This window comes from Ahaetulla prasina, chromosome 2, assembly GCF_028640845.1.
Source record: "Ahaetulla prasina isolate Xishuangbanna chromosome 2, ASM2864084v1, whole genome shotgun sequence".
NCBI classification, from domain to species: Eukaryota; Metazoa; Chordata; class Lepidosauria; order Squamata; family Colubridae; genus Ahaetulla; species Ahaetulla prasina.
Genome location: NC_080540.1, coordinates 106,468,263 through 106,492,459, shown reverse-complemented (window position 1 = coordinate 106,492,459; position 24,197 = coordinate 106,468,263). Strand labels below are relative to the sequence as shown.

Below are 24,197 nucleotides of genomic sequence, written 5' to 3'. Positions count from 1 at the left end.
GAGCAAACGTTCACCCTTTTTCCATGATGCTATTGCCTCAGCTGTTAACCTCACTGGTTCCCCTTTTCAGGCATCCATAGAGACAGCACTGAAACCCAAAGAGCTGCACCTGGCCATGGGATTATATGAAGAGGCGGGAGATGTCTTCTTCAATGGAATCAAGAACAGGCTTCAGGCAGTGGAATATTACAGGGTACCAGCTACAAGATATATTTGTATTGACATCTCTAGAAGTCGCCACTAGTGGGTATTACTAACATGGATGGAAAGAAACTGTGAAAGAAGTAGAAAGTGGAAAATGAAATGTACATCAAATAGATATCATGGGGGGAACCACCAATCTACTCCAGTGATTCATTCTGTGCGTACGTGCTAAAAATAAACATACTGGAATCTGGGGGTATAGTTAGGCATGGCAGTGAAGGTGAGAGAACCACCAATTGTGTTGCAGCTGTTAATTGTGGAAGGAAGATCGTGGTGAGCAATTTTCTCATTGTTGCTCTTTGTGTATGTATCGTCTTCATGCCTTCATGATGCAACATATGATTTGACTGCAAAAGGTCACTGGTTCAATCCCTGATACCTTCAAGTAATAGTGGAAAAGGATTTTTTTAAAAGAAACCTGGTTTGCTGCTGCTGCTGCTGATTGCTAGGGTAAAAATGCAGTCGGGTGCAACTGTGGCATTGGACAGTTTGATGGTGGTCCTTGCAAGAAGTGTCCCTTCCATCTGTACTGAGGGATGCATTCTAAAAACCTTACTTAAATATCTTTAACTACAAAGTAAGCAAGAGGTCTCTTTCTTTGTGTGTGTGTGTGTGTGTGTGTGTATGTTCTTACCCTCTTTGTAGTAACAAAAAATTACCTTCTCTTTTTAAGTGTTTGAAGCATTAATGAAGTTGTTTCCTTTTTAAAAAGAAAAAGAAAAGAGAAAATATATAGCCCTTTCATCTTTAAAAATAAGAAATCAACAGGTTTTTTTTAGAAAAAAATGCCCACTTTCTGAAAGTCTATAATGGTCTAACTGATCCAATGGTAGTATTTTCTTTCATGTTAAACAATGTGTGCAAACTGTGTTAAATTTGTAGTGACAGAAGGCTTTAATTTTGCTGAATTAAATAGACTTAAATCTGTTTCTAGGCAAAAGCCAAACGGGCAGCTATCCAGTTGCCCAAAACAAGGAAACAAAAAGCAAAATGATCTCAGGTTCCTCTAAAGTTCAAGAGAAGGTTAAATGAGAACCCATGAAAGTTATGTTTGCGCTTGTTATCTATAAACCTGAACACTGTGAGATATGTTAATTTCAGTTATAAGAAAATGATGCTATGGAAAATGATTATCAAAGAGACTGAATGCATGGTCAGGTCTTCTTTGCTTTGTGTGACCTCTCTGCAGTGGTGGGATTCAAATAATTTAACAACCAGTTCTCTGCCCTAATGATTTCTTCCAACAACCAGTTCACCAAACTGCTCAGAAAGTTAACAACCGGTTCTCCCGAAGTGGTGCGAACTGGCTGAATCCCACCACTGCCTCTCTGAGAGACTCTTGTTTGGCTGCAGGGGGGAGGATAGATAGTAGAAAGTTGTGAAACCACCATGACAAATTGTTTGATGTTTTTACCAGGGAGGAGCTATACCTTTGGCCAGGAAATTGAGAGACACACAAACGGAGTTGAGAGTGTTCAACAAGCTAGCTGAACTCCAAATTGGGCTCCACAATTATGAAAATGCTTTGGAATTTGCTACCTTAGCAGTCAGACTCAGCGTGGATGTAGGTAGGAAGGAATCAAGGTTTATAACGCAAGAATATTCAACTCATTTTCTGAAAATAATGATTTGTGAATAGAAAAATAACCAACATAGATCTCTTGGAGAAGATGGTCTCACCCAAGCCAATTTAAAATGTGTAAATACTGGAATTTAATTTGGTAGCACCCAAGTCAATTTAAAATACTCAAGTTAGCATCAGTAAATGTTTTAAAAGGCACAAAATCTGATTACAAAGGTAAGTAGACATTTATTATGCTTGACTTCATTTAGAATCAAAGAATTTTCACAGATTTTATGAATCCACAACCTCTAGGAAAAAAATTAGCAGATAAACTTATCCTTCCTTCTGATGTCGCAGTTAGAGATTACACAATCACAGTGGTGAAATTCAAACTTTTTTTACTACTGGTTCTGTGGGTGTGGCTTGGTGGGCATGGTGTGGCTTGGTGGCCATGGCAGGGGAAGGATATTGCAAAATCCCCATTCCCACCCCACTGTGGGATCAGCCAGAGGTGGTATTTGTCGGTTCTCCAAACTACTCAAAATTTCCACTACTGGTTCTCCAGAACCTATCAGAACCTGCTGGATTTCACCCCTGCTCAATCGGCATTGTACAAAACATTGCTTGTTTTTGGATACATTATTTAGTTGACAATGATACTGCAAGCAATAGCCTAGAAATTCTTAAGTGAAAGCAAATGGAATGTGTTTCTATCAAATAGATTATTTCACGTATCCTTGTCATTTTCGCCACCTTCATTTTGTTGTCTAACTGCTCAACATGGGACAACATATTCTCTTCCCTAGAGTAGAATATTTCTGCACGAGCTTTTGAAAATGGCACGTTTAATTTCATCACAGTGAAATTTAATAGTCTACATTATCATGCTTCAAGCAAGGAATCTGTCCTTAATTTTTTTCATTTCTGCTGTGAACGATTGCGTCTGTGGAAACATTGTATGCATATTTTTCAAGATTGCAGCAATGGACTGTTTAATGCCTACCACATTAAATTGGCATTTCTTCTCTATCATTGAATTTTTATGACATTAGGAATGTGCACAAATAACAATTGTTTGCATTGATGGTTATGGTTGTTACGGTAAAACTTTTCAGCATGTGGGATTGGCACTGCACATTAACTTCTGGGGGAAGAAAAAGCTGGTGGCAAAGGAGCATATTGCAGTCTTCAGAACTCCTGGGAACTGGGCAGGAAACAATTGAAATGTTGCTGCTCAGAGAACATGGTCTTTTAGGACTCTAGGACAGGGGTCTGCAAACTTGGCTCTTTTAAGACTTGTGGACTTCAACCCAGCAAAGCTGGCTGAGGAACTCTGGGAGTTGAAGTCCACAAATCTTAAAAGAGCCAAGTTTGCAGACCCCTGCTCTAGGAGGAAGGGGAGAGGTACAAATGTTCCAGCCTTTACAATCGCCCAATAGTCATTTATGCCATTTTGACACCTTTTCTTCTTCCAGGAGATCATTTGCAAGAACTGGTTGCCTTTCATCGGCTGGCAACTGTGTATTACCTTCTGCAAATGTATGAGATGGCTGAAGACTGCTATCTGAGGACGCTCTCTTTGCACTCACCGGAATTGCAAGGGGTTCAAGAAGCCATATATTACTCCAGGGTTTACTACCGGCTGGGAGATCTCACTCTCCACAAATTAAAGGTGAAAGATAGCATCTGTAATGTAATAAAATAACCTGCTGCATTTTAGTAAAGGTTGTTCTGTTTCCCTCCCCCAATACTCCAAACAAAGAGTCAGTCAAAGGCCTTCTTTTCTAATTTATTTACATAGATAAATGTTCTGGCCACGTCTACCCATGGGCCTGTCAAGTCTCTGGAGATAATGAAGAAATTATAGTTAAGGCCAGAATTACTCACGAATATATTCTTCCGTCCATTGATACAGTTTCCCCGCGGAAATTCACTGCTTTGTCCAGGACAAAAAGCCAGGAAGTTCCGCCTCCTTTTATAGCCTCTGTAGATATCACTGCATGACTCATCATTCTTTGGCTTTGTCCCAACACTTCCTCTGCTGCGCGCGCCAGTCACGTCTGCGCAGTCTTGCATCACGCCAAAACTGTTCTTGGGGCATTGCCAAATCAGAAGAAGGCCCGGGAGAATCAGGCCTTGCCGGCCCCTCCTCCTCCCTTTGGGTGGGTGCCAGGGAGGGAGAGGGCCCAGGAGAAGCAGGCCTTGCCAGGTCTTCTCCCTCACTTTCTGAATCATCCGAGTCCAGGAGTCCGAGTCCAGGAACCTGGGTCACAACAAAGGTGCTCTGGTTTGATTTACTTTGCACTTAAAAATGGAGGTATTCAGAATCTTGTGAAAATATTGAACGAGTGCATTTTTTTTTCTGCAATGTCAGCAACTATTCCATTTTCTGGACCTCCAGGTCACTTTTGTTCAGTTAATACTTTTGTCAGTTTACAAAAGGGATATGTTATTTATTTCAGGCTAATGTCCAGACTTTGGCCTTTGAATGACAAATCATTCAAAAGGATATACTTCAAAGCTAGGGTAAAAGCTAAATTTTACTTTATTCCATTTCAGTTAAGTTGAGCCGCTGTGATCCCTTCTCATACATTCAATAATTCCTCATCTTCTTTCAAATTAAAATAGACGTTTGGTTGCCCTTTGGAGTATAGCAACCAGAGCCAGAATGTAACCATCTCCAAGAAATTACTAAATGTCAGTAAAAGACTAGAACTCTCTGAATCTTTTTTCTGCCCTTTATTATTCATCAGAGGTTTTTCAGTCCAGATCTGATATGTTCTAATTTGGAAGGGTTCTGGGAGCTTCACATGCTGCTTGGAAGAACTACATGTGGCTTGGATTGCAGGCTGTCAACTGTTTATAATTTATAATATGCCATCCTGGTGTCTTCTACTTTTGATGCTCTCCTTATTTTGTTCTGCAGTTGCCATTCCCTTTCTAAATACCCTTGCCTGGGATATGATCTTCAGGAGCTCCCTTGAGGAGCTCCCCTCATGTCCCTTCATACCTATTATATTGTTTCATACTTATTAGTTGTACTTAATATGTATGAAATTAATGAATCGTCATTCCAAGCAATGAAATCTACATTCATTTGCTCTGCATAAGTGGCAAACTGGGAGTGTTCTGCTTTATTATAATCATTGCCAACATTCTCCCTTATTATAATCCAAATTGGGGAAAAAAGCTTGAAATACAGGGTTATGCTAGTTTCAAGGTTTCTCTGTTATAAAGGTGTTTTTAAGGGCTTCATAACAGAGTTGGAAAAGCCATTTCAGGTTCCAATCTGTAGCAATATCAATAGCGCTTAGATTTATATACCGCTTCACAGTGCTCTACAGCCCTCTGTAAGCAGTTTACAGAGTCAACATATTTCCCCCAACAATCTGGGTCCTCATTTTACCGACCTCGGAAAGATGAAATGCTGAGTCAACCTTGAGCCTGGTAAGAGTCAAACTGCCAAATTGCAGTCAGCTGGCAGTCAGCAGAAGTAAGGCTCCTGTAGTGAGTGTTGAAAAGTTCTTCTGAATTTCTTAGGCAATGGACCATTTTTCATCCCTACCATGCTTTCAACTTTGACTGGAAGTGCCTTCCAGTGCTTTACTTTTTTTCTCTTTCCTTTTATTCTCAGGATGAGCAAGATGCAGCCAGTTATTTCTTCTTGGCCTTGGCTGCTGCCACTGAATTTGATGACTACAATTGGCAAGGCAAGATCCAAGCCAGGTTGGCTCAAATATTTACTAATTCCCAAACAAATAAGAGCCCAAGAGGGTGGACAACATATCGGGCCCGATGGTTAAGTGAAGGAAGACATGATGTATGATCCATCTGTAATAGAATTCACAGCTCATGAAGAAAGGACATCATTGTCCTTCTGCCAAGAAAAGGAGAGATCATGATCTGGTGCTTCTAGTCCCTTGTGTTTCTGAATGAATAGAAATCTTGTGGGCTGTTGTAAATGGATATACGCTGGCCATCAGCTAATGTGTTCTGAGGAAAAAAGCAAGCTCGTGTTTTTTTTAAATTTTATCAGCAACATGTAAAGAAGACTTCATTCACATACATAAGCCTTATTTAAGAGATTAGAGGGTGCAAAAGAGTCGGTTGAAGCAAGATTGAGAGAGAGTTTGGTATAGTGGTTAAGGCATCAGGTTAGAAACTGGTTGACTGTGAGTTCTAATCCTGCCTTAGGCACAAAGGAAGTTGGGTGACCTTGGGCCAGCCACTTTCACACAATAGCCAATCACGTCCGAAAAACCTCACCAAGAAAACAGCAGACTTCTCCAGACGGTCTCTGAGAATCAATATGATTGAGCAGAAGGGGGAAAAAGAGCAAGATAACGAATGCACAACATAAGGTGTGTGAGTGCAGATTGTCTGTGATAAGAAGTAAATGGGGCTGGTCCTTGGAGAGGATATTCAACCTGCATCCATTCATCCTCAGTGCCAAAAGGTAAAGTCCTTTACAAGATAGAAATCAACGGAAAACCTCTGACAACCTGAACAAAAGAGAAAAAGTGCGGGGGAAAAAATGCTCTTGCAGCAAATGTGAATCTTTGTTCCTGTGTATTTCATCAGTTATCTGTGCTTAGACCAGGAAGGGGTAGAATCCACCCAGCCACCTCTCAAAAAGCTAAGCAAAGCCAGATCTATGTTTCAGTGGAAAACATCATGAAATCCTAGGGCTATAAGCTGGCTATGGAGTTTTTTTTAAAAAAGCATCACAACAAATTCTATATTATTGCCAAGAAAATAATGCAAGAACATGCATAAAGTCACCAAGTGCCAAGAATAACTCAAATACTAATCAGTATTTATATTTATTTTGGTTTCTCATTAATATCTGCCTCATGTTTCAAATAAACTAAATTAAGATCCCAAAAGTATCCTTCAGAAAGGATGGAACCCAGAATACCATATCCTAAATTTGGTTAAATGAGCTCTTCAGAGGTATTTCCTTCCTTCTTAATGATTTGCACTGCCAGCAATCCACTGATCCTGAAGAAGAAAGGAAAATGGCTCCTGTATATTTAGAGAAGGAAAAACATGATTGGAGAGAGCCTCTTGGGAAGCAAAGACATCTCCATACTCAGCCAGATGTATTGGGCTTCCATACTACTGGAGGGTGACTACAAAACTTTCAGATTCTTTGTCTCGGTCAGCTACCTTCAGGAAGAGCATGCTTACTACCCCACCACAGCTCTATCTGACATGTAGCTCATGGGATTACTTTGAATCATTTGCTCTCTGCCCAGTTTACCTCACAGGGTTATGAAGGTTTGTTAACAAATGATACATGAGATATGTGCTTTTTTTTTTAAAAAAAAAGGAAGTTGAAATTCTTAGGAGGCCTAATGCTCTGCTAGCTTTGAGATGCTTCAGATTTACAGACCATCTTGTAGCCCCACCAAATATATTCGGTTCAAATGAAAAGCCAAAGCCAATTGTCCTGAGTGTCTGCATGTGGAAATATTTTGATATGACCAGGGCTAAAAGTGGGAAGCTGAATTGAGATGGGCGCATTTTTGATGCTGTGTAGTTGGGCTATGCTTCCTTTAAAGTCTGAGTACAAATATTTTAGGGGCCAAAGGGTATGTCTGTCTTTTAGTAAGATCTATAAAGGGAGTATGACCAGACATCTGATTTAATTAAATCTAAAATTGAATTAGCTGCAGATAACAATAGTAGGATAACTCCCCAATTCCTGAATTTTTTCCTTGAAAATTATAAACAGAATTGGAGCAATTCTGAGGCTCAAAGGCTTTGGAGAGCAGCAGATTGTTTCAATCAAATAATTTTGCTTCATGTACTGTAGCACTCTTGAAACGTCTTGCCCAGTGGTGGGTTTCAATTTTTTTTCCCACCAGTTCTGTGGGTGTGGCTTGGTGGGTGTGGCATGGCTTGGTGGGCATGGCAGGGGAAGGATACTGTAAAATCTCCATTCCCTCCCCAATCCAGGGGAAGGTTACTGCAAAATTTCCTATATCAGCAGCCATGCTGAAGCAGGATAATAATTATATTTTGTTCAATTCTCTACCAAGCACCACTACAGCCATTCACAATGACTTCAGAACAAATATTGCAGCACCCAAATAACTAAATACAACAGGGTCATGGCTTAAAGTTAGATTACACGTTAGTTATCCAGATGGCTCCAGGCACATTCTTTATTACCTTGCATGAAAAATGTCTCCAATAGAAAATCTGGATTTGACTGAAAGACCCACCTAGCATCTTCTAGATCTGAGCTAATGATCTGATTCTGTATGACAACTACCTGTGTTTAGGTATGATCCTGGGTGTTATCACTGGTTAAACAGATTTTAGCATTTGCTTTTTACTTGTACCATAGCTCATTTCACCATTAGAGGGCAATAAAGGCAGTATTTTCAATTCCTTTAGACCTTTCAGTCCTTATTAAGAACAAAAATCTATTAAGAAATGGACAAAGGCTTCTAGGCAGTCTGAACTTTTAAGACTGATCTGTGGCTGGATATGTTGAGAAACATGTCATTTTTTCTGGACATTTTTCTACATCCTATACAATTCAAATTTCCTAATGTTATGCACAGAAGCCGAGATTTGTTACCTTACACTCATTTTTTTTTTTTAAAAAAAGTCTACTGCAATAACAAGAACTTGCTTCTCAAAAAAAAAAAACTCCTTTATTAGTTAAGGAATCCATGTTAGATTGGCAAATTTAAATGATATCATGGCATAGTATGACTTAAGCCAGAATATATTGGAATAACACTTGGTTGTTTGAAAAAATACTGAAGTAGTTCAAAAGATTTCATGATAATATGCACAATCTTTCTCATATACACACATACGTACATCTTTCTTCTTCCTTGTATAGAAACAGATTTACTCTTTCACTAAATTTCTACCTGCGTTGACTTGTCTGGACAATGGCTGGAATAGTAGGTGGAAATAAAAGGAGGAAAATATTTTGCTTTTCTGCTCTCTGAACTGGTTGCTGCCTACCTCAGGAAGATGAGTTAAGTCATTGCCTGCAGTTCTCCACAGTAATGCCAAGCTGGTCTGCCAAACTCCCAAAGCCCAAATTTGGACATTCAAGTTTATGATTATTTATTTTACTTCCTTGGAGTTGTGAGTGAGTTAATGTAAACAATTCATGAGAAAATCTATGGGGCACTTGAATATGCACCAGGAGCATTGTTTGGCTTCTTTTCTTGGTTTTAATTGCTCAAGATCTACTCTTGAGACCCCTTCTCACAGTTCTTGAACATTTCAATTTGGCAGCGACAGAAGTACTTTCCTAGGGGGTTGCGTTTCCAATTGCCAATATCTGGAACGAGGGCAACATTGGTCCAAATGAGCCTTTTTCTGGAAAGGTGGTGAAAAGCAGTACTTGGACTTAAAGTAGGGAAATCCAGTTTCAAGATACCGCTTGAAATCCAGTTTCAAGACACCAATCAATCTAATTGGGTCTCTTTGGACCAATCACTCTGTTGTGGTGAAAACTTGTGTACGCCATGTTGTTGAGGCAAAAAAAGCACCTATATAAATAAAATGAATTTGTCATTAATTTCAACATGGAGGCCCATTTTGGTGGCTTTAAAAATTTTACTGAGAGATTTTGTCTGAAATTAGAGATTTTTTTAAGATTCACAACTTTCCTGACTAGCCTTTTTGTACTCAGAGACACAAAGAGTGGTGGTTAGAAGAAGCAATCCTTTGAGTGTTGCTTACCTAACTAGTGTTCTTGGTGCTGAGATACAGCAGTCCCCAACATGCCTGCTTGAAAATCAGAACCACTGAACTCTATGGGGATAGCTTTCTAGCAAGCATGCTTCAACAAATTAGAATGTTAGATTTTGCTTTGCTTAAGTACACTTTTGACACTCAGAAAAATGCTGATAGAGAAGCTCTTCATTCAGAAGATATCCATATTGGCCTAACATGATAGATAAAAACTTTAAAAAAAATTATTTTTTTGATTGGGAGCTGTCCAAAGATGGTTGAAAGATATGCGACATTAAAAGGTAAAGGTAAAGGTTCCCCCGCACATGCGTGCTAGTCGTTTCCGACTCTAGGGGGTGGTGCTCATCTCCATTTCTAAGCTGAAGAGCCAACGCTGTCCGAAGACGTCTCCGTGGTCATGTGGCCAGCATGACTAAACGCTGAACGCGCATGGAGCGCTGTTACCTTCCCACCAAAGGTGGTCCCTATTTTTCTACTTGCATTTTTTACGTGATTTTGAACTGCTAGGTTGGCAGAAGCTGGGACAAGTAACGGGAGCTCACTCCGTTATGTGGCACTAGGGATTCGAACTGCTGAAGTGCCGATCTGATCGACAAGCTCAGCATCTTACCCACTGAGCCACTGCCTCCCTATGTGACAATAGGCACGTTTTGAATAAATAAATAAAATAAAACATAAGACTTTCCAGTTGTCAATTGTGTACTGTCCCCATCATTTCCCCCCTGATATTACATTTTTTTAAAGCATTGTTTCCCATGGAGTAGGAGTTTATCCCCTTCCTAGTACAGTATTTGGTATTATGATTTATTGTATGAATGACTGATGATGAAAAATTACTTGCTGAAGTTTCTGGTAAACACCAAGATGCTAGGTCTATACAATTGAAGACTGGAAAACAGTTGAAGGCTGGAAAATCTGGTTGATCTCAGGAGCTGAAGGAAGGTAAATGGAATGAACATAACACTGTCATCTGAAAAATAAAAGAGTTTTGCCATCTGCTGTAGATTTATCCTTTAGAAATGCTATAGCGTCAGCCTGTATTCCTCTTATAATTACAGTTGCTTAGGAGCATTAAAAAAACCCTATAAAATAAAAATGCAGAATGAAAGTTAACCCATTAAGGATAGCCGTACGGTTAAAAGTTATGGAGGGAAATAGTTGCTGTGGTTGTCATCCTTGAAATTCATAGGGTAAAAGTTGCTGTAGAAATGAATTGTATATCATACTGGAGATTTGGGGTGCATTTGGGGTGAGCTAATGAGCACATCTGAGTTTCAAAAACATAATTCAGTGCTGTGGAACATATATGTGGCCACCCATGAAATACCCATGCCCCAAGGCATACCATAACCCTGATGGCATCCCTCCTACAATTTCTTCTCTATGAGTTCGTCTTACCTTTTCTTCCCCCTACCTCAACCCTGTCAGCAGAAAGACAGACTTGGAAAGACTCCTAGACTGTAGCTATCTATGTTTCACATTTCTGAGGATTTGCTTCAACATTCTCGGAAACAAACATAACACTTCGTAAATGATTTGTTGCCTGGTCTCATAAAGCTAAGCAGGGTTAGACTGAATTAATACAAGGACTGGAGACTACCAAGATATTTTATAGCTAAAGATGGACCGGGAAATTAAAAAAAAAAAACCCTCAATTTTTTTTAAAAAAATAGTTATTATTCTAAACCAGAAAATAGTAGGTAAACATAAACCAATTTTTTTTAATTTACATTTATATCCCGCCCTTCTCCGAAGACTCAGGGCGGCTTACAGTGTATAAGGCAATAGTCTCATTCTATTTGTATATTTTTTACAAAGTCAACTTATTGCCCCCCAACAACCTGGGTCCTCATTTTTAGTATTTCCATGAGAGCTGCAAAGATATATCCATATTGCCATTAGCTCAACTTGAAGGAGGCTTGGTCATATTGCTTTGCAAAGCAATTTCAGAGGACTATGTAGAAAGGGAATCCAAAATGTCAAGCTGATGGGTATTTTCCATAGACATCTCTGATTCCATAGTCCTATCTTCTTATCTTTGTTCAAGTAATTGTAAAAAAAAATAAATCCAAGAATGGGGTGAGTATGACTGGGGAGAAAAATGACCAGAAGGACAGGTGTAACATTTGGTGTCACTTGAGCAAACTGCCAGATGATCTATTGCTTTGGGGAAATATTGTTATCATCACAGCATTCCAGAAATGCATTCCCTACCTTGCTTTTATTATAAGATATTCCTTCCCATAAACATCCCATACTTCTGAAATGACAGTCCTAGAATTTTTTCTACCAACATTAACATTAGATACAGCAGAGAATTAGATATCTTGAGTTAATAAATTCAGCAGCTGCAAATTAAATTCTGCCCAAGGTGCTAGAATATAAACACATAACAAACGGGGGCCACAGGAGATGGTCAAAAATGCCGGTGCAATCAAAACTCTTACCTGATTTTAGGTAAGTTGTATATTTGAAGCAAATTCAGAATAGACAAAACTTTCATGGCACCCTCAAGGCTGCCATTTTTACTTTTTCTGGACAGACTCCTGCATACTGATACAGAAAAAGTCCTCAATTGTACCTAGCATGGGATGAACTCTGAATGCTATTTTGCCCAAACCCAGCCCATATGGCTCTTGCAATATATAGAAGATGTATTAGAATACTGGAACTTTTCTCCCTCAGTTCCTCAACAGGGATTGAATCTGATCAGTTGGGGGGGGGGAACCAATGAATTTACAATGGATAAAGCACAATTCAGCAATGTTTTTAAAGAGAGGCCCAGATTATTTATTTATTTATTCTTAAATTTATATGCCACACGTTTTCATGATAAAGCAACTATGGGTAGGTTACAAGCTGTAAAAAGATAAATAGAAAAACAATTGAAAATTTATAAACTATGCAAAACATAGAACTGAGGAGACAAGACAGCATGGAGATGAGATATTTTTACTTTATCAACAATCTCCTAACTGATCAACAAAATCAGATTTTAATATCCTTCTGGAAGATCAAAAGAGTGGCAAAAGTTCTCATTTCTCATGGTGGAGTGTTCCACAGGAACATGGCCACAGTGGAAATGGTTCTCTTTGATCCTGCCTGCTGGAATTCTTAGCAGACAGGGTCCATAGCAGGCTCCTTCTGTTAGAGCAAGTAGGATGGGCTAGTTCTTTATTTGTTGTTGCTGTTAAACATTTTTTTTTATTGTTTTATATCACAAATTCCATTTCTATGTTGAACAGGATGTTTTCTAGGTGTTCAAAGTATTAACAGCATCATCATAATCATATATACATAAACATATAATGCAATAATATCGATCGTTATTGAAATGTATACTATCTTCCATTATAGTATCGATTATATAACCATCAAAATATTTACTCATCGGTTTTTCTTTCTCATGTAGTCCATATTTCACACAATTCCAATCCTACACTGAGAGCATATACACCAAGACAAATTCCTTGTGTGTCCAATCACACTTGGCCAATAAAAAATTCTATTCTATTCTATTCTATTCTATTCTATTCTATTCTATTCTATTCTATTCTATTCTATTCTATTCTCAGTATCTGTCACTTAACCATTTATAGAATAGTTTCCATGTTATAAAATATTCAGAATCTTCTTTTCCTTTGATTTTTAGGGTTAACCTATCCATTTCTGCACATTCCAGACTTTTTTTCATTATAATGTCATCTGTAGGAATTTCTGGGTTTTTCCAGTATAGAATGGGCTAAAAGACTGAATTGTCTTTTCAGATATCCTGAAGATATCTATTTGTAAAAATGTTTGTTGGATATTTTTTGCATTTTTATAGGATACAATTTGAACCAATTTGGAGACTACATGGACAATGAGGAGGGGGGTGTCTGGCATGCTATGGTCCATAGAGTCATTGAGAGTTGGTCACAGCTTAGCTACTGTACAACAACAAGAGGATGACACGGGGCTCAAAGGCTTAGTTGTCCATCCCAAATCAATGAATCATTTTATTTATTCCTTAGATATATATAGCTGCCCATCTCATGAAACATGCATCTAGGCAGTATATAAAAGAAGCCATAGAACAAACATTAAAACACCCTATAATTTAAAAAAAATCAATTATTAAAAAAGAGATCATTTTCAGTGATAAAGATAATACAAACATTTAAACAAATGATCGTTTTCTGAGATCCCCAACACTGTTGGCATAGCTATGTTTTGAAGGCCTGGGAATCTGGATATTAGCTCTACATAACACTGCATATCTTATGTAGAAGACTCCTACTTCTAAGTATTTTTTACAAGGAATCTTTCCCATTCCTAATTTCTTATTTATTTATTTATTTATTTATTTATTTATTTATTTATTTATTCGAATTTTTATACCGCCCTATCTCCCAAAGGACTCAGGGCGGTGTACAGCCATATAAAAACATAAGAATAATACAAATACAAATAAAAACAACAATTAAAAACTTATTAATTAAGCTGAAATTAAAATATCACTAAAATAATATAAAACCCCATTAAAACTAAATTTAAAACTAAAAACCCTAGGCTAGCCCTGCGCAAATAAATAGATGTGTCTTAAGCTCACGGCGGAAGGTTCGGAGGTCGGGAAGTTGGCGCAGCCCTGGGGGAAGCTCGTTCCAGAGGGTGGGAGCCCCCACAGAGAAAGCCCTTCCTCTGGGTGTCACCAGTCGGCACTGCCTGGCGGACGGCACCCTAAGGAGTCTCTCTCTGTGAGAGCGTACGGGTCGGTGGGAGGCAATCGGTGGCAGTAGGTGGTCCCGTAAGTAACCTGGTCCTATGCCATGGAGCGCTTTAAAGATAGTGACCAAAACCTTGAAGCGCACCCGAAAGGCCACAGGTAGCCAGTGCAGTCTGCGCAGGAGAGGTGTAACATGGGAGCCACGAGGGCTCCTCTATCCTGCAGCTGCATTCTGAACCAACTGCAGCCTCCGGATGCCCTTCAAGGGGAGCCCCATGTAGAGAGCGTTGCAGTAATCCAAGCGAGGTCACGAGCGCATGAGTGACCGTGCATAAGGCATCCCGGTCTAGGAAGGGGCGCAACTGGCGGACCAGGCGAACCTGGTAAAAAGCTCTCCTGGAGACGGCCATCAAATGATCTTCAAAAGACAGCCGTGCATCCAGGAGAACGCCCAAGTTGCGCACCCTTTCCATCGGGGCCAATAACTCGCCCCCAACAGTTGACTGTACCGGGGTGCCGGGGTGCCGGCATCCACAGCCACTCCGTCTTGGAGGGATTGAGCTTATTTTATTATTTATTTTATTTGTTTAAATTTCTATACTGCCCTTCTCCCGAAGGACTCAGGGCGGTTCACAGCCAGATAAAAATACACAATAATATTACAATATAAATACAATTAAAATACAATTAAAAAACTTATTCAATTGGCCGAGATTAAAAATTTAGGATAAATAATAAAAAACCCATTAAAAACCCATAAATTTAAAAAACTAACCCAGTCCTGCGCAGATGAATAAGTGAGTTTTAAGCTCGCGACGAAAGGTTCGGAGGTCCGGAAGTTGACGGAGTCCTGGGGGGAGTTCGTTCCAGAGGGCGGGAGCCCCCACAGAGAAGGCCCTTCCCCTGGGCATCGCCAGACGACACTGTCGCGCTGATGGCACCCTGAGGAGTCCCTCTCTGTGAGAGCGCACGGGTCGGTGAGAGGTATTCGGTAGCAGTAGGCGGTCCTGTAAATAGCCTGGCCCTATGCCATGGAGCGCTTTGAAGACGTTCACCAAAACCTTGAAGCGCACCCGGAAGGCCACAGGTAGCCAGTGCAGTCTGCGCAGGATAGGTGTCACGCGGGAGCCACGAGGGGCTCCCTCTATCACCCGCGCAGCCGCATTCTGGACTAACTGAAGCCTCCGGATGCCCCTCAAGGGGAGCCCCATGTAGAGAGCATTGCAGTAATCCAGACGAGACGTCACGAGGGCGTGAGTGACTGTGCACAAGGCATCCCGGTCTAGAAAGGGGCGCAACTGGCGCACCAGGCAAACCTGGTGAAAAGCTCTCCTGGAGACGGCCGTCAGGTGGTCTTCAAAAGACAGCCGTTCATCCAGGAGAACGCCCAAGTTGCGCACCCTCTCCATCGGGGCCAATGACTCGCTCCCAACAGTCAGCCGTGGACTCAGCTGACTGTACCGGGATGCCGGCATCCACAGCCACTCCGTCTTGGAGGGATTGAGCTTGAGCCTGTTTCTCCCCATCCAGACCCATACGGCTTCCAAACACCGGGACAGCACTTCGATAGCTTCATTGGGGTGGCCCGGTGTGGAAAAGTACAGCTGGGTGTCATCAGCGTACAGCTGGTACCTCACACCGAAGCCACTGATGATCTCACCCAGCGGCTTCATATAGATGTTGAACAGAAGGGGCGAGAATCGGCCCTGCGGCACCCACAAGTGAGGCGCGCGGTGACCTCTGCCCCCGTCAACACCGTCTGCGGCCGGTCGGAGAGATAGGAGGAGAACCACCGATAAACGGCGCCTCTCACTCCCAATCCCTCCAACCGGCGCAGCAGGATACCATGGTCGATGGTATCAAAAGCCGCTGAGAGGTCTAATAGGACCAGGGCAGAGGAACAACCCCTATCCCTGGCCCTCCAGAGATCATCCACCAACGCGACCAAAGCCGTCTCAGTGCTGTAACCGGGCCGGAAGCCGGACTGGAACGGGTCTAGATAGACAGTTTCCTCCAGGTGCAGGGGAAACTGATATGCCACCATACTCTCTACAACCTTCGCCGCGAAGCGAAGGTTGGAGACCGGACGATAATTACCTAAAACAGCCGGGTCCAGGGAAGGCTTCTTGAGGAGGGGCCTCACCACCACCTCTTTCAAGGCGGCAGGAAAGACTCCCTCCAACAAGGAAGCACTCGTAATCGCCTGGAGCCAGCCTCGTGTCACCTCCTGAGTGGCCAGCACCAGCCAGGAGGGGCACGGGTCCAGTAAACACGTGGTGGCATTCAATCTACCCAGCAACCTGTCCATGTCCTCGGGAGCCACAGGGTCAAACTCATCCCAGACAATATCACCAAGACCACCCTCAGACGCCCCGTCCGAATTGCCACAATTTTGGTCCAGACCATCCCGAAGCTGAACGATTTTATCGTATAGATAACCGTTAAACTCCTCAGCACGTCCCTGCTACGGGTCATCCCGCTCCCCCTGGTGAAGGAGGGAGCGGGTCACCCGAAACAGGGCAGCTGGGCGGTTATCTGCCGACGCAATGAGGGAGGAGGCGTAGCAACGCCTCGCTTCCCTCAGTGCCACTAGGTAGGTCCTAGTATAGGATCTAACTAGTGTCCGATCAGCCTCTGAATGGCTGGACCTCCAAGAACTCTCTAGGCGTCTTCTCCAGCGTTTCATCCCCCTCAGCTCCTCGGAGAACCAAGGAGCCGGTTGGGATCTGCGCTGGGTCAGAGGCCGCAGAGGCACGACACGGTCTAAAGCCCCAGCCGCAGCCCGTTCCCAGGCTGCGGCTAGTTCCTCTGCCGTGCCGTGAGCCAGACCCTCAGGAAATGGCCCAAGCTCCATCCGGAACCTCTCCGGGTCCATCAGGCGCTTGGGACGGTACCAACGTAATGGTTCCGTCTCCCTGCGGTGTTGGGTAGCGGTCAGAAAGTCTAGGCGAAGGAGCGAGTGATCTGACCATGACAAAGGTTCTGTGACTATATCTCTCAAGTCCAGATCCTTCAACCACTGACCAGAGATGAAAATCAGGTCCAGTGTGCCTCCCCCGATGTGAGTGGGGCCATCCACTACTTGAGTCAGGTCCAGGGCCGTCATGGAAGCCATGAACTCCCGAGCTACTGTCGATGACGAGCCGGCAGATGGCAAGTTAAAGTCCCCCATGACTAAAAGTCTGGGGGTCTCCACTGCCACCCCGGCAAGCACCTCCAGGAGCTCGGGCAGGGCGGCTGTCACGCAGCAAGGAGCCAGGTACGTGACCAGCAAGCCCATCTGACACCTATGACCCCACCTCACAAAGAGGGATTCACACCCGGCAATCTGAGGTACAGTGGTCTCCCTCGGCTCTAGACTCTCTTTAATAACAACCGCCACCCCCCACCCCTACCCTGGACCCTCGGCTGATGGAATGCACGGAAACCCGGTGGGCACATCTCAACCAGGGGCACGCCCCCTTCAGTGCCCAACCAGGTTTCCGTAACGCCTATAATATCCACGGCACCTCCCTGAATCAGATCATGTATTAGGGGGGCCTTATTGGCCACGGACCGTGCGTTGCATAACATCAGACGAAGGCCCAGGCTCTGAGGGTCTTGACCATCCGGGGAATGGGAGAAGTCAGAGGGATCGGGGCACGCGATCGCCTGCATACATTGAACGCGTGACCCCCTAAACCAATGCGATCCCCCCCTTCCGCCATATCTGCCCCTCCCACTTACCGTGCAGATGGACTCACCCTCACACAAAGGAACACACTCCCCCCCATAACCTCCGAACCCATTAGATAGTCGCCACGAGCATGCGCTGGGGCTGGTTTCCCTCCCGACGGGCTACCCCCATCACCCGCCCTAACCCTCCCACCCCTTAAAAATACCCTGTCTAAAAACCCCCAAAGGCTCTTTCTTTTCGCATGCCACCTCTGTGGGTCCCAAGACCCGTCATTGAGGCCGGCCCTTGGTAGCGACGCGGGCCATTCCTGCGAGGCGGGGGCACCTCGCAGGCGCAAGAGTTCATGTACAGTGTAGCGCATAGAAAAGTGCGAATCGGCGAAGGATGCTAAGATGGTAAAATCCCAGATGGTAAAAACGGTGGATCTTCCAGCGGATGTCCAGTTGGCAAGGAGGACAGATGGAGCTGGAACCAGATAACGATGACAAAGCAGGAACAGACAGGCCGGCAGTCTCCATAGTGAACCTATGGAAAACGATTCTACAATAGCTCTTAATCAAGTAGAAATGACTATCGGTCTGTCAAAGTCCATAGACCAGTCCAATCTAGTCCAATCCAGTCCAGTCCAATCCAAAACCCGCGGATGAGTGTGCATGACCACCCAGTTTAGGTGACCAAAAGTCCGGAGTATGGGGGAGGGAGGTGAAAGGTACGATGGAAACAAGCCATGCCACAAAGGGCCAATAGATGACACGCGATGTAAAATGCGATGTAACATGCCAAAAGAGGGGACAGACCTCAGTCTCGGCTCCGGCCTCCTCTCCCACCGCGGCTTCACCATGCCCATCACCGATGGGGCTGCCAAATACAGGACGCCGCTGGACAGGCGCCTCGCAGCCCACAAGGCCTCGCCGGGCGCAACCAAGCGCCGATGGAGCTGGCGGGCCTACCGACAGGCGAAAAAGCGGGCCGGAATTCACGCCAGCTGAAGCCAGGCCGAATCCATGCCGCGAAGCCGCTGGAGCCAGGCCAGGACCGCCGATGATCTCACGCCGCTGGAGCCTGGCCGGGATCGCCGCTGGGGCAGGGCCGAAGTCGAGGCCGGAGCCCGCAGCAAACAGCAGGCCTCCCTCACCTCCCTCGCGTCCTCACACCCCCAAAGATGGCCGCCCTCTTCCGGACCGCCGCTCCGTCCCTCGGCCCGTTCTCGGCTGTCGCATATCCGAGAGGATACAGAAACCTCTCCAGCGGCAGCCAAGAAGATCGTACAGCACGCCGAGGGACCAGAGGAGCCTGGTGAGTCAGCCCGAAGTCACCATTTAGGGAAAAGCCGCCACCGCCGATTCGGGCTCTTCTAAACAGCTGCCATTCTCGCGCATGCGCAGAGCCATTTAAAAGCTTGAGCATGTTTCTCCCCATCCAGATCCGTACGGCCTCCAGACACCAGGACAGCACTTCAACAGCTTTGTTGGGGTGGCCCGGGGTGGAAAAGTACAGCTGAGTATCATCAGCATTTCATGGGTATCTATATGCAGGAAAACTTGACAATTATTGTAAAATACAGTGAAGAGCTGCAATTCCATTTGATGGTTGTAAAATCATATGTGAATAAATAATACAGCCAGTTCAGGAAGAACCTAAACAGACTGGAAAGACAAAAGGAAAAAATGTACAAGGAAAAAGACAGAATGTTCAAAGATTCTGGAATTAGAAAAAAAATGGTTGAAAGACTCATTAGCATGTCAGAAGAATAATAGATTTGCTAATCTGGCCAGAAATGAAAGAGGTTAGAAGCAATAATTCTACAGAACGTGTCTGATTTGTACTGATATTACTTCAATATGTAGAAAGCAAGAAGGAATGAATCCATGTCATTCACATGGCAGATCTTTCCAGTTAGCACTTGACAAATTGGCATTTTCAAATATTTAAAAGGTTGCCACAAAGAAAAAGAAATCCCTCCGAGGGTTTATTAGAGTGACAGGGCAAAATTCAGAAAGACCTTCAAGGAGTGCTATTTTGCAACTGCATGCCTAATTTTTGCTAATCCCCCTTTATCCAGATGTTATCCAGAACTTGTCTTCTGCAGCATTCTGTATGGTCTTCTGTATCTTCTTCCATGTTTCAAAACAGCTTCTGAAGTTCAAAAATGACTGCAGAAGAAAGAGCATACTGGAAAACTTTCAGTAACACAAGCGACACTCTTTCTCAGTGTTCCAGAAAAAAAACCCCAACTCCAAGTAAAAACTCAGAAGCAAGCATCTTTCAAAATTCTATTTACTAGGATAGGTAAACTGGCCCATCTGGGAAAACCCGAATCTGAGAGGTCCGGGTCCCCTGACTCTGCACATGCTCCAATCGCCAACTGTCCCATCTTGAGACAGCACTCCGACCACTCCTTCTCCAGATGCAGGATTGGCCTAACCTTGACTGACAGGAAGAATGCTATTATGTCTAAAGACAAACCCTCTACTAAATCCACCCCCCTTCCTACTTTCCCACAGATGAGAAAGTGGCAGCAGGGAAGCTTCTGGTCTAGTATGGCTTCCAAAGCTGACAATCTTCTCATGCATCTGTATTTCACCCATGGTTAACATTTGGGAGAATTTTTTTCAGCAACAGAATTGAGTCCTTTCAAAAGAGTCTGGCATATTGTTCAAAAGTGGCGCATGGGCTGCTTGAAAGGGGAGAAGATTTTCTGACCTAAGTGAGGGTTTGGCCTGGAGGCCCATTTTTCTCCCAGTGCTATTGTTGTTGGCCTGAATTCATCCTACCCTGCTCTTTTATGCTCCCTGGTGTTCCTTGGGGATCCTCCTTGTCACAAGGCAGGAAGCAAGGGCCGGAAACTTGGCAACCAGATTCTTCTTTTACAGAAGTGATAGGAAACAGCCTAAGTGCCAACAATTCTTGCAACACTGCTTAATAACGTTAAACAGTGGATAGAGGAGAATGCAACTTCTAAACATGAAGCCTGCCATGAGACAATCCAGGAATGGAAATAAAAATACTGAAATTAGCGTCCAAACTCCAGAAGCAAAATGAGGTGCTTTGGCCAAAAATCCATCTCCAGAGAGCTCTCCCTTCCTTTTAATTCAGGAAGAAACCTGCAAGATTATCAGACTGATTCTGATGAAGAGAAGTGTCTGTCTTCTCATTGGCGTCATTACTGACCTTTCTGGAAATAAATCTTTACTTGTTCTGGTGAATGGCTTCGGTTGGATTGAACAAGTGGTGCAAATTAGAAAATTGCAGCCTTTGGATCATTGCATTACTCCAAATGGCTAATCTCATCAGAGAGAGGGAGAAATAATTCAGATGATGGGACAATCTTGATATGAGAGCATTTTCATCTACAATACGATCTGTGGCTAACTGGTCAAGCTGTGCCATTTCAATTCTAAGATTTGGTTTGATTGTTTTCACAAAGTGAAAGATCCAACAGAGCAGAATGATTAAAACAAATCTTGAGTGAGTGTCCTTGTTCAATCATAGAGATGAACTGTATACTTTAAATTAACTGTATATTCTGAAAATTAATTAATTTCATTGTTCTACAATACATTCAATCAGGTTGGTTTCTCTGGCTATGAACATTCAAGTTCAATGCAGGTATTAGTCTTCTGGATTCTAGTTTCAGAAAACAGATACAACTGAATTCCAGAGACATTAATCTTAAATGAATCTGATATAGCTCAGTGTTAATGATAATCATACCAGTCTCTTCTATGAACTAATAAATGAAAAACCTCATTTCACCTAAACAATGGAAAACTTCTTTGACAACCATCAATGGTCAAGATAGGCATGACCACTTAGGAGGTACCAAAGTAGAATGGGGCCACATCCAATTCTTGGCTACTAGTTGTCTATTCCTGATTTACACAATGTAGTAAAGCTACTTGAATTGAATGGCCAGCATGACCTTTGCACTTTGTCAAGTTTGATAATGTTTTCTACTTAATTTTAGAGAGGCGAGTGCAAAGATTAACATTGTTTTGGGGAAAAGTAACTGTCGTGCATCGGTTCCAATTTCCTGATAAGAAATGCCTTCATTCCCACCCCAAACTGTTCTTTTAAGATAAAGAACAACTTAGAGGTTTGTTAGATGCAATCTAAGATTGCAAATTACTTCGTTAAAATTTGCAAATACCTTTCACCAGCTACTGTAGATGTATAAAAGGTAAAGGTCAAGGTTCCTGTTGCACATATGTGCTAGTCGTTCCTGACTCTAGGGGGCAATGCTCAACTCTGTTTCAAAGCCAAAGAGTCAGCACTGTCTGAAAACATCTCCATGGTCATGTGGCTGGCATGACTAAATGCCAAAGGCGCACGGAATGCTTTTACCTTCCCACCAAAGGTCGTCCCTATTCTTTTACTTGGATTTTTAACGTGCTTTCGAACTGCTAGGTTGGCAAAAGCTGGGATAAGTAACTAGAGCTCACTCCCTTACGCGGCACTAGGGATTCGAACCGCTGAACTGCTGACTTTTTGATCGACAAGCTCAGTGTCTTAGCCACTGAGCCACCATGTCCCTTTGATGTATATGGATGTATATGTGTGTGCGTATGTATGTATGTATATATATGTATGTATGTGTGTGTGTGTGTGTGTGTGTGTGTGTATATATATATATATATATATATATATATATATATATATATATATATATATATATATATATATATATATATATATATATATATATATATGTTTTCGTAGGTTTTCACGGGTATAGGTATGTAGGTCTTGGCATATTTGGGTGCCATATTCGGGTGCTTTTCCTTACACGGGAAAAGACCCGAATATGCCAAGACCTACATATATATAAAATTGGAAGTGTCTTGGTGACGTTTTGACGAAATCTCATTCGTCATCTTCAGCTTCGTGTTTTTAGGAGCAAATTTTTACGAAGCTGTAAACACCAGCCTGAAGATGACGAATGAGATTTCGTCGAAACGTCACCAAGTCGCTTTCAATTTTACGTGGGAGAATACCCAAATAACCAAAGACCTACATACAAATATCCACAAAAACCTCAGAAAACAAATATACACACACACACCCTACATATATGTAGATCTATATGTATATGGACTATAATTCTCAAGGCTTTGGGGTGGCTGGTGTGTGTGTGCCTCATGTGTGCATTTAACTGAGCATTACAACTAGATCAGTTTTTCTTGTGGTGACTCTGAGTTATTTCTGAACAGGGTTTTAATAGAACTTACTTTGATCTCCTTCCTTAACCCAAAAATGTAAACACCGTTGGCTTTACTTCATTCAGGATGATAACTTTTCTAGAGAAAAAAAAATTCTCTAAGCAGTTTAGAATCAGCATATTGCCCCCAACAATCTGGGTCCTCATTTTACTGACCTTGGAAGGATGGAAGACTGAGTCAACCTTGAGTCTGGTGAGAATCAATCTGACAAACTGCTGGAAGCTGGCAATTAGCAGAAGTAGCTTGCAGTACTGCATTCTATCCACTGCATCACCACGGCTTCAGATCCATATGAAAACAAAACAAAAGCATCTCAAGATCTTCAAGTTATGCACAGAGAGAAGTAGAGATAAATTCATTTTTAGAAGAATGTTGTCCTCATTTCTGCCCCCTATAAGACCATATTTTCCAGTACAGCACATACGGTCATGGAATCGTAGCATTGTAAAAGGGGCCATTTTAGGACATCAGGTCTAATCCAATCCACTATTCAAGGCAGGAATCCAAATTAAATCATTTCCAGTATTTATCATCCAACTTCTGTTTGAAAACATCACAGTCAAACTGTTCATACTGTTCCTTAGCATTCAACTAGAAACTGTCTTCCTGCAAATTAAAGCCAAGATCTCATATCCTGGCTTTTGGGACAGAAGATCCTGTCCTTCTGAATGAGAAACGTCTTCAGATACTTGAAATGCATTTGATTCCCACTGTCATTCTGCCAAGTATGACCCTTATGTCTTTTGTGTGTGTTCGTTTGTATGTGTGTGTTGAATTTCATGCTGTCAGTCTTTGAACTAAAATATAATTTCATTTTGACTACTAGGGGAAGCAAGACCCTGCCTCACTTTTCCCTTCACATCAGGTTGGGAGACCTTGGCTCCTAAGAAAATGCTAAGAATTAACTATAGGACAAAAGCAAGCGGCCAGTGCCAGAAACTACTATAAACATCATTTTCCCTTATCCCTTGTCCTATTGTGTGGAGGTATTCTGCTGCATGGCCAATTTTTTTTTTAAAGTCACTGTATTGAGCTGACTTTTTGGCACTCTGTTTTTTTTAAAAAAAAACTATTTACAGCACATTTCCTCGATATAGT

The 24,197-nt window shown here is 42.6% G+C and overlaps 1 protein-coding gene across 17 annotated transcripts in view; it reads left to right on the top strand.

Moving 5' to 3' along the window:
- The window catches only part of SH3TC2 (SH3 domain and tetratricopeptide repeats 2), a 144,368-nt gene that overhangs the window by 57,020 nt on the left and 63,151 nt on the right, over nucleotides 1-24,197 (top strand). For 10 of the 17 annotated variants that reach the window (XM_058173415.1, XM_058173410.1, XM_058173416.1 and 7 more), the window contains 4 exons: nucleotides 71-193; nucleotides 1,622-1,772; nucleotides 3,244-3,440; nucleotides 5,403-8,373. In XM_058173415.1, coding sequence (XP_058029398.1) covers nucleotides 71-193; nucleotides 1,622-1,772; nucleotides 3,244-3,440; nucleotides 5,403-5,594 — 663 coding nt within the window. In that variant the 3' untranslated portion in view covers nucleotides 5,595-8,373. Of the gene's footprint in view, nucleotides 1-70; nucleotides 244-1,621; nucleotides 1,773-3,243; nucleotides 3,441-5,402; nucleotides 8,374-24,197 lie in introns of those variants that run through there. The other 7 variants (XM_058173411.1, XM_058173408.1, XR_009153892.1 and 4 more) reach the window with 5 other exon arrangements.